At 47.0% G+C, this 21,911-nt stretch overlaps 1 protein-coding gene across 2 annotated transcripts; it reads left to right on the top strand.

Annotated features, from left to right (window-relative positions):
* Positions 1–1,342: 1,342 nt before the first annotated feature.
* On the top strand, positions 1,343–21,449 carry CD83 (CD83 molecule). Of its 2 annotated transcripts, none has more exons than XM_055570660.1 (5): positions 1,343–1,509; positions 1,603–1,718; positions 14,828–15,038; positions 17,798–17,904; positions 19,857–21,449. In XM_055570660.1, the coding sequence occupies exons 1-5, from the start codon at positions 1,473–1,475 to the stop codon at positions 19,983–19,985; spliced, it is 600 nt and encodes a 199-aa protein (XP_055426635.1). In that variant the 5' UTR covers positions 1,343–1,472; the 3' UTR covers positions 19,986–21,449. The 2 variants fall into 2 exon arrangements, with proteins under 2 accessions (XP_055426635.1, XP_055426636.1); XM_055570661.1 differs by having other exon boundaries at positions 19,860–21,449.
* The last annotated feature ends 462 nt before the right edge of the window (positions 21,450–21,911 follow it).

Here is a 21,911-nt window from a genome sequence, read left to right on the forward strand (position 1 = left end):
GTAGAGCCACATTCAGGGCAAATGAAAACGTCTTGTTATGCCATTCTTTTTAACTTCTTGAGTGGACAAAGGTGGAAGAGTTAGCTAGCAGTTTGCATTGGCCAGAGTGTTGGGAGAGAGGTATGTTCATGCACCACAGATGGGAATGAAGAGTGAGGACACCTCTGTGGAGGTAATTTCAGCAATACTTAACAAAGCTGTGAATTCCCTTTAACCTGGTACATTGTCCTCTAGGTATTTATTCTAAGAAAATACATCACATTATATATACGTCATGAAGCAAGGTTTTATCTACACAGAAGTTCATCATAATAATCACAGTGTTGTTTTAATAATAGTGAAAGAAATAACTAATACTAACACTAGACTAGTAACCCTAGACTAAGCATGTCTAACACTGCTGCTAAGTCACTTCAATCGTGTCCGACTCTGTGCGACCCCAGAGACGGCAGCCCACCAGGCTCCCCGTCCCTGGGATTCTCCAGGCAAGAACACTGGAGTGGGTTGTCATTTGCTTCTCCAATGCATGAAAGTGAAAAGTGATGTCTAACACTAGTAGGTTCTAATTTATCATACAACTGTCAGATGGACTATTAGCAGCGGTAACAATGATGCTGTTGGATCCTTTTAATGATGTGGAAGCTCTTGCAAATATGAAGTTAATATGAATTAGATTACAAATCAGCATGTGGAGTATCTATGCACTGAAGCCAAGACCCCAAAATGTAACCAGAGGTTATTTCTGGTTGGTCAGAGGCAATCTCTATTTTGTTTTGGATTTTAAAGAACTCTTTCTTATATATTTTCTCCCTCTCTGTGTGTGTATGTGTGCATAACCTTTGTTTTAATAGGAGAGGTTGTCCTTTGCTGAAATAATTTAAACAGGCCTGATGCTATGGATGACAATGCCAGCAGGCTGGAAGGTGGCGGGTGGCGGCCGGGCGGGGTGTGGGGGGCGAAGTATGACGGATTTGCCGGGTTCCTCGGTTCACCGTGTCTCATGATCATGGAACCAGGACAAGTGCCAGGACCTGGGTTCACCGTGATGTCACCACCGGCTGGGGTTTCGCTTCCTCGCAAAGGACCTAACAGCCCCGGCTCGCCTGGCTCCCGCCTCTGTTTGCAGGGTGTCCGGCGTGTGCGCGCGCGGCTGCCAAGCCCCGGGAGCTGCGCGTTCCACCGGGACTGCGGTCGCCGCGGTAGGGTAGAGGCCAGAGCAGCATCAGCACCAGCGACGCGGGCTGGGGGCTCGGGGGAGGTGCCTGGCTAAGGTGGGCGGGGCCGGGCTCGGGGGCGGGGCCGAACTCGGGGGCGGGGCCGGGGCTCTCCGGGTGGCCGCCGCGGGGGCGGGGGAGGCGCACCGTCGCTTCCGCCGCCCGCGGGGATCCCCCCGGGACCGGCGCCCGGGGAAGTCCCGGGTGAGCGCTGGTACAAAAGCCGGCGCCAGGGCCCCAGGCCGGCAGTCCTCAGCGATGTCACGCGGGCTCCAGCTCCTGCTCCTGAGCTGCGGTAGGGCCTGCGGACGCCCGGCGCCCCCCGCCCGCCTCCCCGCAACACCCTCTTTTCTCGCTTGCTCACGCAGCTTTCTCTCCCTCTTTGCAGCCTGCAGCCTGGCCCCCGCGACGAGGGAGGTGAATGTGGCCTGTTCGGAGGATGTGGACTTGCCCTGCACTGCCCCCTGGGACCCTCTGGTCACCTACACGGTCTCCTGGGCCAAGGTAAGTGCGGCCAGGCTGGCGGGTTAGGGTTTGGTGGTTTAATTGCAGGAGGGGGAAACACCTCGCTCGGGCCGGTGACCCTCTGTGGCTGGGGGTCCGGGATATCGCCGATAACTGCATTCTGTACCGGGTCTTCGCACACGCCTCTCCCATCGCGACTCTAAGCTCATTGGCATCCAGGTACAGGCTGACATAGATGTCGTTCCCCCGGGGACCTCAAATCTTCTTGCTTCTAAAGGTGGCCTGAGAGGAATGATCCAGATAAGACGTTTTGGAGAGCAGAGAACCTCTTGGATTAATTCTAGAGGCCACCTGTGGTTGTGGTCAGCAGGCCAGGGAGAAGGCAGCTGGTGAAGGCTTGACATTGGCCGGAGGCATGTCTCTGGATTTATTATTTCTGCTGTTTTGTGACTGCGGTGCTCATACATTTGGGGAGAGGGGAAGGGGCAATTTGAGGGGAAGGATGACCAGATAGAAGCTGATGTAGGCTCTTTTTTGGATGGTAGCTATCTGCCAGTCATCCCCTTTCAGGGAAACCCTTGGCCTCCTCCCCATCCCTTTCTCCTCCCTCTGAGCATTCTGAAAGTTCCAGCAAGGAGGGCTTCTGTGTGATGGTGCATTGGAGGGTCCTCGTGTGTAAGAGCGGTGTCAACTACCCTACCACAAGAGGACTGAGTCAGACTGACGCTTTTTAAAGGTTTCCTCTCAACTCTAACCTTTTCAGCTTATAAGATCGTGGTGGTGGTGGCCTTGCAAAACCAAGCAACCCAACTGTTTGCTGTCACTGGTTTATTTATATTTTTTTGCTCACCACCTTTAATGAGGTTACTGCCACAATGGCACCTTGGGTTGAAGCCCAGTGACTATGCTATCCCAGCCTTGCTTTGGTTAGCTGATTGGTCATCTTCAGTTCAGTTCAGTCTCTCAGTCGTGTCCGACTCTTTGCGACCCCATGAATCGCAGCACGCCAGGCCTCCCTGTCCATCACCAACTCCTGGTCATCTTACCTTGCCGGCAATCTCTGTGCCTTTGTAGTTTTCCACAAAACACTGGGTTTTCTTCTGCCCGCCATAAAAGATGCTGTAAGAACCTGCACAAGTATCTAGCCATTTAACAAGGCAGCCTAGGACCATTATCTCATTGTGTGTGTGTGTGTGTGTGTCTTCTCTCCTCACCGGATTGTCAGTTCCCTAGGGACAGTGCCACAGTTTTTGTGTCTCCTGCACGGCACCCAGCGTTTGCCCTGTTCATTTCAAAGGTGCTCAGTGAATTCAGGCCAACCTTTTGTGATTATGCACTGTGGAAATGGTGCTGAGGCTCGGGGGCCCTGTGTTGTGTATGCAGATAGGTTTGTTATTATTCCTGCTTCATTTCCACCTTAGTCACTGTGGGATCAGAGAAGACAGCAATTCCAAAATTGTTCCCTTGTAAAAACAATAGTATTTAAACAGAAATATTGGAAAACCAGTATTATTTGGGTAGTCACCATCTGGCAAGCTCTGAGGTACATGTCTTCATGCATCAGCAGTTCCAGTGGACTTAAGAGATAAAGCCTATCACTGATGAGGAAACTGAGCCTTAGGGCTAAAGTAACCTACTCACTATTACACAGCTGGCTAAACACTAGAGTTGGGATTTGAATCCAGCAATCTGGCTCCACAGCCTAAGTTCTTAGAGGTCTGTCTTGTTATTTCTGTTTTCTATCTTAATTCCTTACAGAAAATGAAAGTGTCTTTGGGCTAGCCAGGCAGGGACTTGGTTATCTAAAAGGAGGAGAAAACATGAAACCATGATCCTTTCCAGACTGATTAAAAAGGGAAAACAATATTAATATCCCCAGGGGAGTAATTGCAAAGTACTTATGAAACAAGTAGATGAAATTTCAGACTGTAAAGTTCAAACAGTTGTCAAGTTAAATCTTCTTGCACGAGGTCATTTGGAATGATGTAGTAAACCAGAGCGATTAACCTCTGGCTTTTCCTTGGATGTCAGCTGGTGATGTAACCTTATAATGTATGTGCTTGTTTGTTGAACACAGTTCTTACAAACTTTACCTTGAAGGGCTCTCAAAGCTCTGCTAAGAAAAAAGACAATAGTCTCTTGGCATTGTCTTTTTTCTGTTGGTCCATGGAATAGGGTCACTGAAAAATCATGCCCAATTTATTTTCTTAAGAAAGAAACTGATGGAGTCGTGGTGGATAGGAGAGCTGTGCTATTTCAGTAAACTAATCAGATACCTTGAAAGTGATACGCTTTGTTTTTCAAGCTCTTTTTAACAGATCTCAGCATATTCTGTACATATTTGTTATTTTCCAGCCCAGTAATTATACTTTTTGCATCAATTGTGCTTGTACAACAAAAACCGATAGAGTGTTCTGGAAATAAAGCCAGTGGTGAAATACTGAAATTCTTTGTTTTACAGAAGATTATCTTGTCATTTTCACCCACAACTTTCTTGTAAAATGTTTCTGTGAAGCTTTAGAGGTAGCTATAAAGTGGGGAATTTAAGTCTGGTGACCACAGCCAACCTCACTGCATCATCAGTAGGGTAGTTGGTAAAACCACTTTGCACAGTTGTGGGCTGTGTGCTGGACAAGTAAGCAGAGTCCTTTGCAGTGTGGGTTTTCTCCATCCACCAGATTGAATCACATTCTTGCAGGTTTTCTGCATCCCACAATTACGGTTATAATGACTCACGATTAAAAAATCCATTTACCACTCAGTTCCCTGGCACCCCAGAGCATTCTGCCACTGTCCAGTTGGCACTGATTACTTGGAATGAACAAAAGAGCCCATGTAAACCATGTGTTTCTTATCATGTGCCTTTTACCAAAAGACTCAAAGCAGACGGTGTTTGCAACATTCAGGTGAGTTGGGAAGGAACAATGTCCATCTTATTCTCTGTGTTTCCAAGATACAAAGACAGGGGATTGGGGTTGAGGAATGCAATCTAGACTTGCATGGGGCATGGGGTCAAAGGTGGAGCCAAGAGTGGGCACTGGTAGCCCCATTCCAGTTAGCACAAGTCTTTCTCTTCCCAACTGGGATCCAAGAATGGGACCTCCTCTCCTCCCTTCCTGTATTGTACCCTTTAAAGCAGAGTGAATGATTGAGAAGAAATAGAAAATGCAGTATATGCATCCAGTGTAGCTGTTAAGATCGTGAATAGATTGTGGTTGTTGGAGGAGATGTTTTGAGATATTATAAGGCACATAGGCCTTGGGCCAGCCCTCTTCTACCAACGGCTGTGACCTCCGATTAGATTTCTAGCATAAGAAGATCATAGCACAATTCCGTTCAGGCCCAGTCTGTGCTTCTCGTGGGGCGGCCTGGTCCATGCTCTCTTTCGTGAGGCTGCAGTAGGTCCGGAGGGGCAGGATGGCTCTGGTGCACGGAGCGTCTGGGCGTGGGCGGGGTTGGCCACTGCTAATGATGAGTGGTTACTCACGAGGGAAACACATCTCCATCTTGTATGGTTCTGGGAGCCCCCACAGCCTGTGTGGATGCATATCGAAAGAGGATCTCTGAGATGAAACTCAGGTTTCATCTCTGAGTGACACTGCGGAGGAGAGGACAGACCTGCGTCACAAGACAAGTGCCCTTTTTAGATGATTTCCAAGGGAAGGGATAAAGGGGAAGCGAGACCATGATTTCAGAGGCTAGAGCAGACTTGAACTTTATCATATTTAGAAGAGCTGCAGCTGTGGCAAGTCAGGGGCTCTCCTGGGGACTGAAGGAGAGCAGGTTGATGGCTTGTGTGTGGCCCCTTGGAAAGTTCCAGGATAGTCGCTCCACGGCTCTTGCTCGTCCTTGATGTGTTTGTTAAGAGCCGTCCGCCGTGGGCAACGCCAGTCTCCTATTTTCTGTCTCTATAGCATCTTGTGTGATAATGAACCATAAAGCAAGGAGGCGCTAAGGAGGAGCCCGCAGAGGGTCTAGGCTTGATGAATGGCCTGGGCAGATGGCAGCGGAACAGCTACCAACTCTGACAACCCCACGCGGAGACAACGCATGCCGCTCACCGCACTTACCTGATTCTAGAATGCCGTCTGCTTTAAGATAAGATTTGAGATGTTTTAGGAGAAGAAGGAAACATTTATATATTAAATACAGAAGCACCGAAACACTGCAATGTAAAAAACAAGGCCTGTGTGAGCGTCAAAGAAAAGTTGTATCATCCCCATTGGGACCGGTATTACTTGACCTGATTGAATAACCTTTAGGTCAGACTATGAAAGGCATAAAGTTAGTTTTCAGATGTCTGTCATATTTACATTTTCATCATTTAGTTAATATTTCTATGTCCCAAGTGTGTGCCAGGTTCTGGGCCTGGCAGTGGCTGTCCTAAGACCAATCCAGAACATTGGCCAGAGGACAGAGGCCTGGACACGGGAATGCACAGGTGTTGTTTGGGGAGCTGATGGGTAACTACTAATCTGGAAGGGAGGATTATACCACAGAGGACCAACAGGTGGTACCAGCAAACAGGCTGGGAACGGAGGGTGAAGACCCCTGAATGCTGAATCATATGGGCCAGAATTTGGTCCATTTGGCATCAAGGAGCCTTTGACAGTTTTTAAGCAAAGAGGACAACATAATGGAAAATATGTCAGAAGAAAATCGTATTTCTTATGGTGAGAGGTAGAATATAATTCATCCTAGCAAATGAGTGTCAGAGGCAGGCTTCAGTCTTGCGCTGCAGTGAAGCTGCCGGTGGGTTAACTGTGAGCCTGCAACGCGGGCCTGGGGTTTGCCTCCCTTTTCTCTCTTGGTCACCAGTCCTTTTGTCCATGTGGATCTAGGGACCAGTGAGCCAGGCTGTGGAAGAAATCCCAGCCAGATGAAAGTGATGGGGCACTGAGATTTTTGGACCATGATGAGAAGTGTTGCTAAAAATCTTTCAGCTTGGAAGAGGGGTGGGAGGGAAAAGGCAGCTGAGAGTGAAATACTAAAAACTGCAAACACTCGTTTTCCATAAATAAAAGGGGGAACCCGAATCACATGACGACTGATTATCTTAGTTCTGTATATGGGTTTGTCACTTTACAAAGAAGAGGAAGTTAGGAGAAGGTCTCAGTGACATAAGGGAAGGTTTTATGTAGGGCAGGACTAAAAAGAGATTCATTACCTTAAAAGGGGGCTTCCTCCTTCTATTAATACAACTGTTCTCCATAAGCCCTTTCTGGAAACTCTTGGGATAACCCCCAAATTTCTACCAACAGTCCTTAGCTCAAACCAGAGCTGAACTAAAGTACTTCCCTAAGGCTCTTTCCACCCTGAAGCACATTTTTGACTTTGTTTTTGCACTGAGGTATACCTGGGTAAAATTTCTCTGTGTGTTGTGTATTTTTGGTACAGATGTAAGAGCCCAAGGCTTGTGAATATCACTTGATATTTTTGTGGAGCACCAGTTAATCTACCACATGTTCTTGTCTCAATTGTCTAAGAGAAGACAGATCCCAGAGCGGGTAGTTGTCTAGGATTATTGGTCCAGATGGGGAAAACCAAAGGGAAAAGACAGATGCTCGTTGCTGTGGGCAATTCATATTCACTTATGACCAGACTCACTGGGTCAGTTCTAGAGAACAGAGGTTCTGAGTCCAGTCAGACCCTGGTGTCTCTTTCCCTGAGGAGTGGGAGGCATGTGAGCCCAAGTGACAAAGCAGGACTGGCCTTGAGGTTGGAGCCGTGTGAAGGTACTCCCTTATGTGCCCCGTTTATTTTTGGAGCAGGGCAAGGTGCACCTATCAATTAGCAATCTTTCTGTTGTGAAGGCTTGTAATCCTTCAAAACTGGCTTCAAGAAAAGGGAATATATCGGCTTCTATAGTTGAAACCATTTTTTTTAATGAAAATGTAGTTCATACTTCAGTTACGGTTGATGTTGTGGTCCCACAAAATGACATGTGTCAGTCCTAATCGCTGGTGTTTGTGAGTGGAACCTTATTTGGAAATAAGGTCTTTGGAGAGGTAACCAAGTTAAAATGAGGTCATGCTTGATCAGGGTGGGCCCTGAATCCAATGGCTGGTGTCATTAAAAGAAAACAGAAACAGAGACAGACACAAAGGGAGAACCCCACAGGAAGATGGAGGCAGAGATTGGAGTGATGTGTTTACAGATCAAAGAATGCCAGTTTCCAGCAACACCAGAAGCTGGGAGCGAGACATGAAATAGATTCTCCCCTTCAGAGAGCGCGTGGCCCCACCAGCACCTTGATCCTGCATTTAACGGCCTCCAGAACCATGAGAGAATACGCTTCTGCTGTTTTAAGCCACCCAGTCTGGAGTGAGGCTAGATGTGGAGGCTCGTGACTGTCCACAGGGCTTGGTGACTTTCCGTCTGTCAACTTGTCCTTCCTTTGTGTTGGTTTTATTGTCAGCCTCCACGAGGCAGTGAGATAGTCACCGATAACTGCTGACCTGTCTGTCCTCCCAAGGTCAAGTGCCAAGGAAAAGATTGCGCCTCTTCCATCTCAACAAATGTCTGATTATGCTCAAGTGGCTTTGATTGGGTCATGGACTCATCAGAACCAGTCTCTCTGGTCACAGAGGCCAGGCTTGTGTCAAGTCTGCCTTTTCTAGAATGAGAGGTCGTACCCTTGAAGAACATGAATTCATAGGATTCAGAATTCAGGAATGCCCCTCCAAGGTCCAGCAGGATCCCTAAGAACCTCTTGGGAGAAGGATGATTGGCATGAACAGTGAGTAACCTAACCTTCTCTTCAAATCCTAGTTCCAGAGGGGCTTTGCCAATTATAATGATGCCATAGTAAATTCAGAATATTCTGGCTATTTTGGAGACCTTGTGGATAGGAAAATAACTTCTTTCTAGAGCAGAGATTGAGACTCCTAGAACAGATTTGCCAGAGAGGAGACGGGAAGGATCAGCAGGAAGAAATGACTGAATGGGTGGGTGGAGATAGAAAGCTATTGGATACAACACCAATTGCTATGTCCAACATTACCACTTAAAAGCACTATTATATGTTTTCTTATTTGATCCTTAAAATAACCAAGAGGGAAGTAGGTAGTTACAGGTGAGGAAATTGGAGTCAGAGGTGAAGGGATTTCCCAGCAATGACCCAGTTATCTGATGAAGCAGCCAGGGCTTGACCTCAGGCCCTCTGATTCTGGATCGACTTACTCATTGTTTTTAAAATTTACTCATTCATTCAGTAAATAATGTTTTTTTGAATATTTCCTAAGTGCAGGGAAGTATTTAGAATGCTGAAGGAAACCTTAGCTGTGAAAAAAAAAGAGTGGTAACATTTTTAGGTGTGATTGACGTTATGCTCCATGATCCACCTACGTCATCATAGGTGTCTTCACACCAACTTTGGGAGATGTTAATTACCCTTCCCCCATCTCAGGGGAGCAAATGAAGCCTGAGAGCTCTTCAGTCCCTTTTGCCAAGAGCAGAGCTAGCCGTGGGGTTTGTTTCCACATCTGCCCAAGTCCAAAGCTCTTCATTACATTGCCTCTGCCATATTCATGGCTCTGTTAACAGCCATAAATCCAATCTGTCTGTTAGACCCAGTAAATTTCAAAGTGGAAAATCATTTTTCCAATAAAACTACACTTAGAAAAAAACGATGTTAATGCTCATACATTCTACCCTCATTATGACATCAACCTCTGAGCCAAACTATTTTGCACGTTATAAAGAGCTGTTTTTATGATGAATGGGGATTATATTGGCACTTTAATTGAGTTAGAAACCAAGGTACATGAATGTTAGTGCATGGGAAATGCAATAAAAAAAAAGCTGTTCAATGTGATTGGAATATATCAGATTAATTTAATACCACCTTTAAGTACTTAATGTCCATTCCTTTAAATATGTTTAATTAAATTGTTGGATTAAATATTTATATGCATATATGTGTGCACACATTTTCCCCTCAAAAAATGTCTTCCTTTTCTTTTACTTTCCTATCACATTCCAAACACATCACATATGTGATAAATTCAGATTTCAAGGTTGTCAAATCAAAATTCTTTGCTGTAGGAATGGAACAAATATGGTATATGGTAATCTAGGTAATCTAGATAATCTAGGTAATCTATGGTAATCTATGAAGTTAGCATATATTTGGATAAAATTATCTAAACTTCTAAAAAACTTCTCACAGTAAGGATTTTGACTGAAATATTGATTCTGTTTCAGCCATATTTAGATATTTACTTGATTTGTTTCTCTTAGTTCAAATTTATACACCAGTTTAAAAAAAAACTTAATTCACATGCCTTTAAAATTATTACTTGTATTTGTTTGACTTCAGTTCAGTTCAGTTCAGTCCCTCAGTTGTGTCTGACTCTTTGCGACTCCATGAATCACAGCACACCAGGTCTCCCTGTCCATCACCAACTCCAAGAGTCTACTCAAACTCATGTCCATTGAGTCGGTGATGCCACCCAATCATCGCATCTTCTGTCATCCCCTTCTCCTGCCCCCAATCCCTCCCAGCATCAGGGTCTTTTCCAATGAGTCAACTCTTTGCATGAGGTGGCCAAAGTATTGGAGTTTCAGCTTTAGCATCAGTCCTTCCAATGAACACCCAGGACTGATCTCCTTTAGGATGGACTGGTTGGACCTCCTTGCAGTCCAAGGGACTCTCAAGAGTCTTCTCCAACACCACAGTTCAAAAGTATCAATTCTTCAGTGCTCAGCTTTCTTCACAGTCCAACTCTCACATCCATACATGACCAGTGGAAAAACCGTAGCCGTGACTAGATGGACCTTTGTTGGCAAAGTATTCAGCAAATTAAAGAGAGTTTATTTTAATTTAAGGCTTAGGTCTCCTTCTTAGAGAATGAATATGGTGTTTAAATTATTTAGTCAAATTGGAGGCCTTGAGACAAGTCAAAGGTCTATAGGCCTTCTGAAAATGAGATGTCTTATATTTCACCCTTTTCTGTTTCAGTTGGAAAGAATTTGTCAGCATAAGAGTTAATGCACGGAATGTGGATTTTAAAAACATAATTGGGGTGAATGTTTTGAGGAATTAATTTGCCCACTTCGTGCTGTGGTCCAGCCCTCGCAGAGTGAGCGCTGAATAGTCCCCATCAATTATGCCTGGCTGTGAATGAATCTGAGGGTTCCTTTTGTTATAAATTATTATTTCCTAAAATGCTTCTGCAGAGAGGCAATGAAACACTTTGGGATTTGGAATGCTGGGAGTTGTTCTTGCCAGTGGTTGGTTTTGAGCCAGCTCAAGTGTTTATAAGAACTCATAAAACCAGGCGAAGTTGAGGATGGCCCATTTGCTGTAATTCCATGTTCCTCCCCCTGAAATTCCTCTGATTCTTGAACGGTGCTGCTTCAGCCACGGCTAAGTCACCCTATACCGCAGTGTGACGGCTGCTTGGCCGCTGTGCTGAAGCCGAGGATTTGATCTTTTGCGTGAAGTCTCTTTCGCGTGCAGTCTCTTGGGACTGCTAGCGCCTCACTTCCATCATAAGCATGTGACATTAATGTGAAAAATACAACTAAATTTTTGCAGCAGTACGCAAAAGGCAGGGCGAGTAGCACAGGCAGTGTACATACCTACAGCGTGAAGCTAAGGGAGGGCTCTGAACAATTTCCAGGCGCACTGCGTGAATTTACAGAAGCGTCCTTTTGTTACAGTGAGTTATCAGGCGCAGAGAACTGTTCATTACTTTGGCAGGAGGACTCAGGTTATCAGCCAGTACTTCTCTCAGTTCTCTGGGTCTTTCAAGAAGACCCAGGAAGGGGTCATTGAAAGATGACCCTGTGAAAGTTAAGATATTGTTGCCTGATCTTACTGAGGGCTGCTGTGGTTCAGTAAATCAGGATTCTGAAGGCTGCTTTGGGATTCTTTGACTTTCCTCTCCTTCTTTCATTCATGACCTCACCCTGCCTTTGCTTTGCCATTTGAAAATAACCTCTCTGGAGGTTTTGCCAGACACCTGTGGAAATCTGACCATCAAACTACTGTTTTGTTATTACTGCTGATTTTTTAAAAATGAATTTTCTTCTGCAAGTAGACAGCAAGCCACTGCCAGTCAGTTCTGATCCCCACCGCACACTCGATTCAGCAGTTCCCAGCAGCCTTCGTGATGAGGGGCCCATCTTCATGTAAATAAAGCACAATAGTTTATATTTCTACCAGCTTTCAGAGGGGCTCTCAGTTTTGATCTTGACTTTCAGACAGGCCTTTCTGAGTTGAGGGAGGGGTCACTGGATAGGAGAGAAGATCCCCTGATGGAGAAAACCAGAGGTAGATAATCTCAAAATGACTGTTGCAGCCAAGCTCACATCTGTTCGAATACAGGGATTTCTAGCAAAACTGAGTTCCAGTGATACTGGTTAGAAAGAGGGGCTTCCCTGGTGGCTCAGATTATAAAGACTCCACCAGCAATGCAGGAGACCAGGGTTTGATCCCTGGGTTGGGAAGGTCCCCTGGAGAAGAGAATAGCAACCTGCTCTAGTAGTCTTGCCTGGAGAATCCCATGGACAGAGGAGCCTGGGGGCTATGGTTCATGGGGCTGCAAAGAGTCAGACATGACTGAGCGACTAACACATTCACTTCTCGTGCTGTTAGAAAGAAATCTGAGTTGAACCCATTTGGAGGTTAATTCAGAAATGCAAAGCAGGATGAGACAGCATCACGGGGACTACAGAGATTAAGCTGAGTGAGTTAATTGGTTCAAACTGGCCTTTGAGGCGGGGATGGGGGTGGGGAGTCTTGGAAGCAATTGACCCTGGATGGTCCTGGGCAGCTGACCCACCAAAAGCTGTGGTCCAGGGGAGCTCTTCATCAAGCAGTGGATGAGGGGAAAGGTGCAGGTACGTGATGAGGCTGCACTTACTGGTTTCATCATGCCTGTAAAGAGAACTGGGCTAACTAAGACGTGTTCTAGAATCAGTCAGATACCTACAGTTCCTTGACCACAACTCTTTTTGTTTTCTTGCTTTCTCTTTGAACACCTAAATGCCCCAGTCTGTAGATCCTTGATTGTTTAGGAAGGAACTTTTCAACACGAGCAGAACTTTCAAGAATTGGGATTGATGTTCAGAGACTCGGCCTGAGAGAAGCTGTTAGTCTCAGCCCGGTGCTGGGAGTGAATGAAGCAGGGATTCTTGCAGGAGCAATAAATCTACCACCAGATGTCTCTGCAGGCCACTCCACAGGCGTGCTCGCTGGAGCTGGGGCCGCGGAGGTGGGAACCCGAGCTTCCCATGGATCTCACGGTGCATCCCCCGACCTAATACCTGAAGCAGAAACCAAGGAGGGGGTGTGTGTGCACACACGTGTGTGTGTCTCCTGTCTTGAGCTGCCTCTGCCTCTGTTCCCCGCATTCCTTGGTCATTTGTTTCCCTGTGCTGATTGCCTATTGAAACTAGGAGAGGAGTTGTATGGTGCTTCCTACAGGAGATGCTCCCTATAGGAGATCAAACAGTGGCAGGTGGAGCCAGAGAGAGCAGTGGTGTCTTTTCCTAAGGGGCCCTCTGGTGTGGGCACCACTCCAGGGACCAAGAAGGAATGCCACCGGACCCCAGGCTCCCTGCTGGTCCCCAGTCACTCAGCAAAGGCTCAGGGCTGCCCTGGAGCTCTGAAAACAGTGATTGGCTTTCCTGTTTATGTAAATCAGGTTTAGAAGCTTTAAAACATTTCAATGGAGGACCAATGAGCAAGTTAACTAGGCCAGTTAAAAATATACCTGGGGAGAGAGAATTGATGGTGAACGTGGTGTGTACTTAATCATGGAACTAGGAGATGATGGAAAGACTCCACCAGTTTAATAACAAAGATTGTTCGGGGAAAGAAAACCAGCCAGGTTAGTGTGGGTAAACTTGGCATCTACTCCTGTCGGGCTGATCCATCCTGACTTCAGTGATTTAAGTCATAACTGCCGTTCCATGGGGACTTCCCTGATGGCTCAGCAGTAAAGAATCCGCCTGCAGTGCAGGAGCCAAGGAGACACTGGTTCGGTCACTGGGTTGGGAAGGTCCCCTGGAGGATGGCATGGCAACCCACTCTAGTATTCTTGCCTGGAGAAGCCCATGGACAGAGGAGCCTGGTGGGCTACAGTCCATAGGGTCGCAAAGAGTCGGACACGACTGAAGCGACTTGGCAGGCACACACGCCCTTCCACGTGTGTCTTGGTACGGCTGCCAAGTGGCCTGACGTATAGTCTCCACGTGGTGCTGTTGCCAGCTGCCTTCCTGCCGCAGCAGAGGGCTGAGTGTGGTACATCCTGCAGCGTCATGGCTGAGCCCACATGTGCGCAATCTCTGAAGAACAGGATGACTCTTCACAGGAGGCTTTGCTCATCTGAATCTCTGTGTTTTTTTGTCAAGTTGTCTGGCAATGACCTTAACAGATTTAGGAACATTTTCTAAATAAAACCCTGAGCTACAAAAATAAGCGTCGGTCACTGGATGAGTTGGTATCTGAAGAAAAGAAGAGAACATTGAATAGACAACAACCAGCAAGAGAATGTGATTCAGTGTGATTCATGCACTTCATCACGTAATCATTAATGACGCAAGGTTATTGTCAACAGGAACACTGTCTGCTTCACGTAGAGTGGAAGTTGGGATACAGAGAATCATAAAATGCAGTCCTGATCTTATTCCAAAAAGAGATGGAACCTTAAAGAATCCTCTTAGATTCTCTCCTCCCCCCTGCAAACATCACACATACTCACAGTATCTTCTTTTAAAACAGCCAGCTGAGGATAGATTTTATGAAAGCAAGAGGTAGAATCTTGACGTCTCAGAGACCCAAGGGCTTGTGGGTTCTGACAGAAGAGCATGAAGCAAATCTGATTCTTGCTTTTTAAATTTATTTTATTGAAGTAGAGTTGATTTGCAGTGTTGTGTTCGTTTCTGCTGTAGAACAGAGTCAGTTATGTGTGTATACATTCTTTTCCGTATTCTTTTCCAAGATGGTTTGTCTCAGGATATTGAATATAATTCCCTGTGCTATATGGTAGGACCTTGTTATTTATTCATTCTCTGGGTAAAGTTTGCATCTGCTAATCCCAAGCGCCCAGTCCACCGTTCCCTACCTCGTCCCCCTTGGCAACCACAAGTTTATATACTCTTGGTCCCTGAGTCTGTATGTGATTCTTTCTTAACAGCTCACAGATGGAGGTGCAGAAAGGGTGGAGGTGACCCAGGAAGACCTGCAATCCCCTCAGCAGAGGAACTCTTCAGAGGCCCCCAGGGAAAGGCTGTACTCCCTGAGGATCCAAAACACTACGAGCTGCAACTCCGGGACCTACAGGTGCACTCTGGTGGGTCAGGAAGGGCAGAGAAACCTGAGTGGCACCGTGATCCTCAAAGTGACAGGTGAGGTGGTCTGCAACACCTGCTTTCTTCCTACAGCGCACAGGGCACTTTCTGTAAGTCCTGACCTTGATCCGCTCAACCCGAGTTTAATTCAGAAGCTGTGGATCACATCTGCGGCGGAAAGCTAACTTCTGCTGCAAGGGTAGCATAACTTTCTCTGCCTTCTTTTTGCTTTTTCCTTTTTGTTTTTTAAGGGATCTACCCCAGTTTGATTGGGGTGGATGCCAAATGGAGTCAAGCAACTAAATCTGACTGTTGTTTATTCATTTAAGAGTGCTTTGGAGCCAATAGAAAGTTTCCAAGTCTAGTTTTTGGAAGACAGAGAAACTGGGTAGTTTTGAATTTATCAGAATTTATCAGATAGCAATATTCTGCTCACTGGGGGCTCTCTAATCTGGCCTAAGAGAGCTGCTACATGTTTCCGCCTTTTTCAACACGAGAACAGCATTTCTTTTCCACTTTACAGCAATTGGATGTCCTAATCCCTCCACTCAGGCCAAAGAAAAAGCATCCAGCCAGGAAAGAGGCTTCCCAAGTAGAAGGCACATTTTTACTCTGTGCAGTAAGACCAGGACTCAAGTGTCAAGACAAGGATTATCTCCTTGGACTTTTTCCCATAATTTTTCTTGATGTAGGTTAAAATATGCCTTGCATCTGACTCTGGCCCAGCTCTTGTTAGTGGCTGAGGCTTGAAATGACAAACATGTCGTTACAGAGACCCTGGCTTTGTGTAGCGGTTATTGTCTTCTTCCACGGAGAAGCTTAAAGGAATCTGACTCAAGATCATATTCCCACACTCGTGAGAGGGCAAGCACTGGTTAGGGGCCAGTGTTTGGATTTTTTAACATTTTCTTGGCATGATCCATTTTCAGTCTTTATTGAATGTGCCACAGTATTGTTTCTGTTTTATGTTTTGGTTTTTTGGCCACAAGGCATGTGGGATCTCAGCTCCCCGATCAGGGATGGAACTGTCACCCCCTGCATTGGAAGGAAAGTCTTAAACATTGGACCACCAAGGAAGTTCCTCAGTATTTGGACTTGGTTCACGATCTCGCACAAACACACACGCCCTATATGCTTCTCAGTGTCCAGGCCTATACTCTACTGCGTTTGCGTTCATGGCACTTACCACGCCTGCCCTGATGCAGTCTCTGCTTTGTTCCCTGCTGCCTCCGGGTGCCGTCAGCCCGGAGTATCATTCACGTGAATGAGAAATGGAGCGATTCGGGAGGAAGAGCAGAGAGGGCGGGTGTGTGCCGTGGGGAGCAAAGGAGCAGAGAACAGCTGACTTGCTTTCCTGTCCTCTGCAAAGGCGTTGTGGTCGCCAAATTAAGTGGTCAGGCTAGAGCCACTTGGATCTGGTTCCAATATGAGCTCAGCTGCTCATTAACATGTGACCTTGGGCAAACCTCTGATTGAGTCTAAGCCTTGCTTTTCTCATCTTCAAAATGGGGATAACATCATCCATGACATAGGCTTGTGGTGACGATTGAATGAGGTATTGCACAGAAATGCTCGGTCCACTGCCCAGGGGTGACCAAGTGCTCAATAAATGTTAGAACTGTCAGGACAATGGCTCTCAGGTATTGTCTTCTGGGGTCGCAGACCTCTGAACATCCATCCCCAGACCACTGCACAATGTTTGAATCCAGTTTCAGGGGTCACAGTTCTCTGGAGTGCCCCCTGTGACCCTGGGGGTGGAACCCTCCAGTCACCTGGAGTCCACCTGCTCCTGCTCCAGCCCTCAAGCTGACTCCAGGAGCAACCTTGCTGCTCGAAACAGCACGTTGGATGCTGTGCCCCAATCGGGAGAGGCTGTCCCGCCCAGTCTGCTCCTGGACTGAAGGCGTCCCTCCTCCTGCACTTGCCCCACCCATGCCCCGCCGCCCAGCACTGAGGCCACAGCCTTTAACAGCCCCCTTTTGCTGTCGGCTTTGATGGAGCAGCTTTGTTTAAATAGAAGATATAGTTGATTTACAATGTTGTGTTAGTTTCAGCTGTACAGCAGAGTGAATCATTGTACATACACATATATTCACCCTGTTTTTAAATTCTTTTCCCATTTAGGCCATTGAGTCGAGTTGCCTGTGCTGTAAACCAGGTCCTTGTTAGTGACCTGTTTTCTGTATAATAGCGTATATTGTTGATTGTTGTGCTCAGTTGCCTTCGCTCTTGGCGACCATATGGACTGTGGTCCTCTAAGCTCCTCCACCCATGGGGTTTTCCCGGCAGGGATACTCGAGTGGGCTGCCATTTCCTCCTCCAGCCGCTCCTCCCAACCTCGGGATAGAGCCCGAGTCTCCTGCGTCTCCTGCATTGGCAGGCGGTTCTTACACTTCACTGTAGTTAGTGAGTATAGTCAATCCCAGGCTTTCAAGGTGGAGGGGCTTTAACGATCCTACAAAGACGGATCAGCACCAACTTGTTCCATAATAGCAGGGCAGCTCTGCCACTTGCCTTAGAACCTCAGCCTCTCTGAGCCCTGGTTCCTTCTTCTGCAAACGGGGGACACTCAGTCTTGCCCCTGAAGGTTCAGTGAGATGCTGGCTGTCGACCCCTTTGCATGCAGCCGGGCACAGAGTAAGCACAGGTGCCGGTGTCCCTGCCAGTAAAACCCGTGTCCTTGCCCGTGGGACAGGCTCGAGGGTAGGAGAGGGGGACAAGGAGGACTTCAGAAAGCCAGAACAAAGCATGCTTGGTTTTTCACCTTGGTAGAAGAGTGTTCGGTGGCTTCATATATTACTTATTTCTTTTTGCAGGATGCTCTAAGGGACACAGAGGAGAGACTTTTAAGAACTACAGAGCTGAGATCGTCCTGCTGTTGGCTCTGGTTATTTTCTATGTAACACTCATCATTTTCACTTGCGTAAGTATCTTTTGGAAACATCTCTTATTAAAAGATCACCTGGGGCACCAATTTTAATGTGTTTTGTAGATGGTGCGAATCATTTAATAATAGCAAGGGACCTGTTCTCAGAACCCTGGCCTTACTGAGGTCCCCAGACTGTGAGACTCTCTACAGGAGGCTCCCAGCTTGTTCTCCATCTGGTGGTTCTGCATAGAGCCGTGCGTGGAGAAAGTGAATCAGGAGGTGAAGAAAGTTTGTGAAAGGTGAAAGGATCCTCTTAGGGCACCAGCAGGCAGGGACATCCCTCGCGGTCCAGTGGTCAAGACTTCACCTTCTAGTGCTCGGGGTGCGAGTTCAATCCCTAGTCAGGGAACTGAGATTCCATGTGCCTTAGGGCCAAATAAACAAAAAATAAACAGCAGAAGTATTGTAACAAATTCAATAAAAACGTAAAAAAATATGGTCCACATCAAGAAAAAAGTCTTTAAAAATGCACCAACAGGGCTTATAGATATGCTGGAAGAAAGTGGGACCTTGCCCGTCCAATACCGGGAGAGGTGCTCTTCTTCCCATAGATGGATAAGCAAGCCTGTCCACTCCGGTAGTGGATTTGTCTCCTTCATCTGCCCTTGAACTCTTTTCTCTTAGAGCAGGGGTCCCCAGCCTCCAGGCCACGGATTGGTAGCTCTTGTTCAATCAGGGGTGGCAGCAGATTAAAGTGCATAATAAATGTAATGCTCTTGAATCATCCCCCTTACCCCACCACCTCCCGTCCATGGTCCCTGGTGCCAATAAGGTTGGGGACCGCTGTCTTAGAGATTCCCTCTAATAATTTTGGTACTTCTCTATGTTTTAAGCATTAACCTTGAGAAGTCAGAGGTACACAGGGTGTGGCCTGGGTGGAGGATGGCTGGCCTGTACCGTGGATGTCCTTGACACGCCCTTGAGCTGTTGGATGCAGACTCCAGCTGAGACTCCTCCCTGCCCCACACGCCTCCTCATGCATGGCTGCTCACCTGGACTGACGGTGGTCGTTGGGGAGCAGGGCCAGCTCCAGTCCTGGCCCTTCCAGACCCACTTCTGGAAGTGGGCCTGATCATTTCCAGACCCACCAGGAAGTGATCGGTCTCGTATGCCTTAGCAGGAACAGGAAGTACTGTCCATTGGGGACCAGGACATGGGTCACCCTGGAGCTATTCCAGGGCCGGTTCTTGTTGCTCACTGGGCCCTTCTGGTCACTTAGTGAACTCTCTGGCCCAACACTCATCTCTCTGGTTGCTATTTTAGACGTGGATCCAGCATGAGTGAGCATGTGCCATGTACAGGGCTTTATGTAAGCACTGAGGGGATGTAAAAAGGCTAAGACCTATGTCCTTCCTTCAAGAAACTTACAGCTTGGTCTTTAGAGTTATTTGCATGTGAGAAGATAATTGTTTGGTTGCTCAGTCGTGTCCAACTCTTTTGCAACCCCATGGACTGTAACCCACCAGGCTCCTCTGTCCATGGGATTTCCCAGGCTAGAATACTGGAGTGGGTTGCCATTTTCCTTCTCCAGGGGATCTTCCCGACACAGGGATCGAACTTGGGTCTCCTGTGTTGGCAGGCAGATTCTTTACCATGGAGCCACCAGGAAAGCCCATAATTAGAATGACCTGGTGGTAAATTTTAAAAACGAGTGACTTTAGTGTTCTGTTGGCAAATGCCCGTTTATGTAGGCACTGACGTTCCATGCAGGAAATCCTGATGGTAGGGTCTGGAAATGGCCGCAGTCTGTGACTCCTTGTTGAGGTTCAGAGATACCAGTGAACTAGTGCCAGCCCACAGCAGACTGAGTGAGGTAGCCTGCCTCAACAGGGCTCCCAGATGAGCTGCCCAGCCAGCCCCTAGTGAATGAAGTTTAAATCAAGGTGATGCATTTTTCCAGTTATTCACTTCTCAACATATCTCTTTTATTTGACTTTATTTTTCAGAAGTTTGCACGACAGCAGAGTATATTTCCAGACTTTTCTAAACCTGCCCTGGAACATGCTTTCCTCCCAGTCACCTCTCCAAATAAGCATCTGGAACCAGTGACTCTTCACAAGACAGAACTGGTGTGAGCAGGGTTTCTGCACCTTTTTTCTGAGGCTGAAGGCTCCGTGGTGTGCGTCCATGTCACCCTGGACAGGAGAAGCATGAGCCCCACGTGAAGGCAACATCCTTCCTGTGAAGCCCTTCGCTTGACCGAAGCATACCAGAGTGGATCCCACCCCACTGTCTGTGAGCAGGGCTTTGAGAATCTGATGTGACCACCACGCATGGAGCCACCTGCAGGGTGCTTTACAGTATTGCTGCTTCGTGACCTGCTTAGCGTTTTATTCAGCTATCTGGTCAACCTCTTGGACGGGGGTATTTTTTATTTTTTCCAGTCCTAGAAAAGCTGTGGTGAGATGCAGTTGGAAAAGGACCTTGGGAAATCCGAGTGCCCGGAGCTGGTCCTGTGTAGACTCTTGAGGACAGCTGTCCTCTTCCACATCTGGAGCACATCTCTGAATGTGCTGTGTTTTCTTGTCTGAGCCCAGATGTTTTGTGTCTGGGAGAAATCGACAGGCCAAGCTGTGAGACAGGGGGAAATATTTAGCAACTAATTTCCCGCCGTGAAGGCCCTTCTGTTACCAAGGGGTAGGATGTGTACATAGAAATAGCAGGTCAGTGGACTGCCCCCAACTGGGCCTTTTGAATCTGGGAAAGACATCCATAAAGAGGCAAGAGCAGAGAGTGCCACATTTATTTTGATTAATTCATCTGTGTATTCTTGTCAAAAAAAGGATTTGTGGTGTTTCTCCTTTTGAAATCCGTATCTTCAGTTCAATGTCGTCGTAACTGACAAGCAACGTGCTTATCGGGGGTGAGAAGAAGTCAGAAACTGTGGCAGTAGGGGAGAGAGCCGTGTAGGGACCCGAGAGAAAATGCTGGAGCAATTGTGCAACCTGGGTGCTGGGGCCAGTTGTCCCCCTACCTAGCTGTCTGATCCTGGACAAGATCCCCATGGTTTCTGCTTTTTCTGTTGTAAACCAAAACGTTGTCATATGCGTTGACTGAAAAAAAAAATGTATGTGAAAATGCTTTGAAAGAGTATAAAGCACTATCCAGATTCCAGACTTCTTTTGGTCATTTTCCTTATTACTCCAGTGGTGTTCTGGGCATGAGAAAATACTTTTCATTTTTCATGTTTTCCATCGTCCCAAACAAAGAAGGCAACAAGGGACACTTTCCCATCATCTTATGTATGAATTCCTTTGGGGAAGTGAGGCCGGTTGAGTGGTCTGTTCTTGAAGCAGCAGCCAAAGTTAACTCCAAGATGTGGACACTCAGGAGTCACCAGCCATGGGGAGAAGAGCGTTCTCAAATGTTCCATTGATGTTCTGGCAATTGTTGGGTTTCTCTTACCAAACTTGTCCCTCTCCTCACTTACTTTCCAAAGAGAATATTGCCCACGCTATTATTAGAGAGTTAAAAGAATGCCAAGTTTACTGTTTTTGTCTCTGTCATAGTTTTCATGTGATTAAATGTGTGCATGTGAAGAGGGAGTGCTTTTCTCTTTTATATTTGAAACTACTCATAAGATTTTGGGATGAGTGCTGGGAGGCCTGGAAACTAGTTTGAGAACCAGAACCCAAGGTGAAACTCTAGAGATGAAAGCTTGGCTGAGAACGTCCTCTGAGTGGGGGTGGGGGGGTGGGGTGGGATTTATGGCAGGTAGACCTCTTTGAGGAGAAGGCAATGGCACCCCACTCCAGTACTCTTGCCTGGAAAATCCCATGGACGGAGGAGCCTGGTAGGCTTCAGTCCATGGGGTCGCTGAGGGTTGGACACGACTGAGTGACTTCACTTTCACTTTTCACTTTCATGCATTGGAGAAGGCCATGGCAACCCACTCCAGTGTTCTTGCCTGGAGAATCCCAGGGACGGGGGAGCCTTGGTGGGTTGCCGTCTACGGGGTCACACAGAGTCGGACACGACTGAAGTGACTTAGCAGCAGACCT

This window comes from Bubalus kerabau, chromosome 3, assembly GCF_029407905.1.
Source record: "Bubalus kerabau isolate K-KA32 ecotype Philippines breed swamp buffalo chromosome 3, PCC_UOA_SB_1v2, whole genome shotgun sequence".
Taxonomy (NCBI): Eukaryota; Metazoa; Chordata; class Mammalia; order Artiodactyla; family Bovidae; genus Bubalus; species Bubalus kerabau.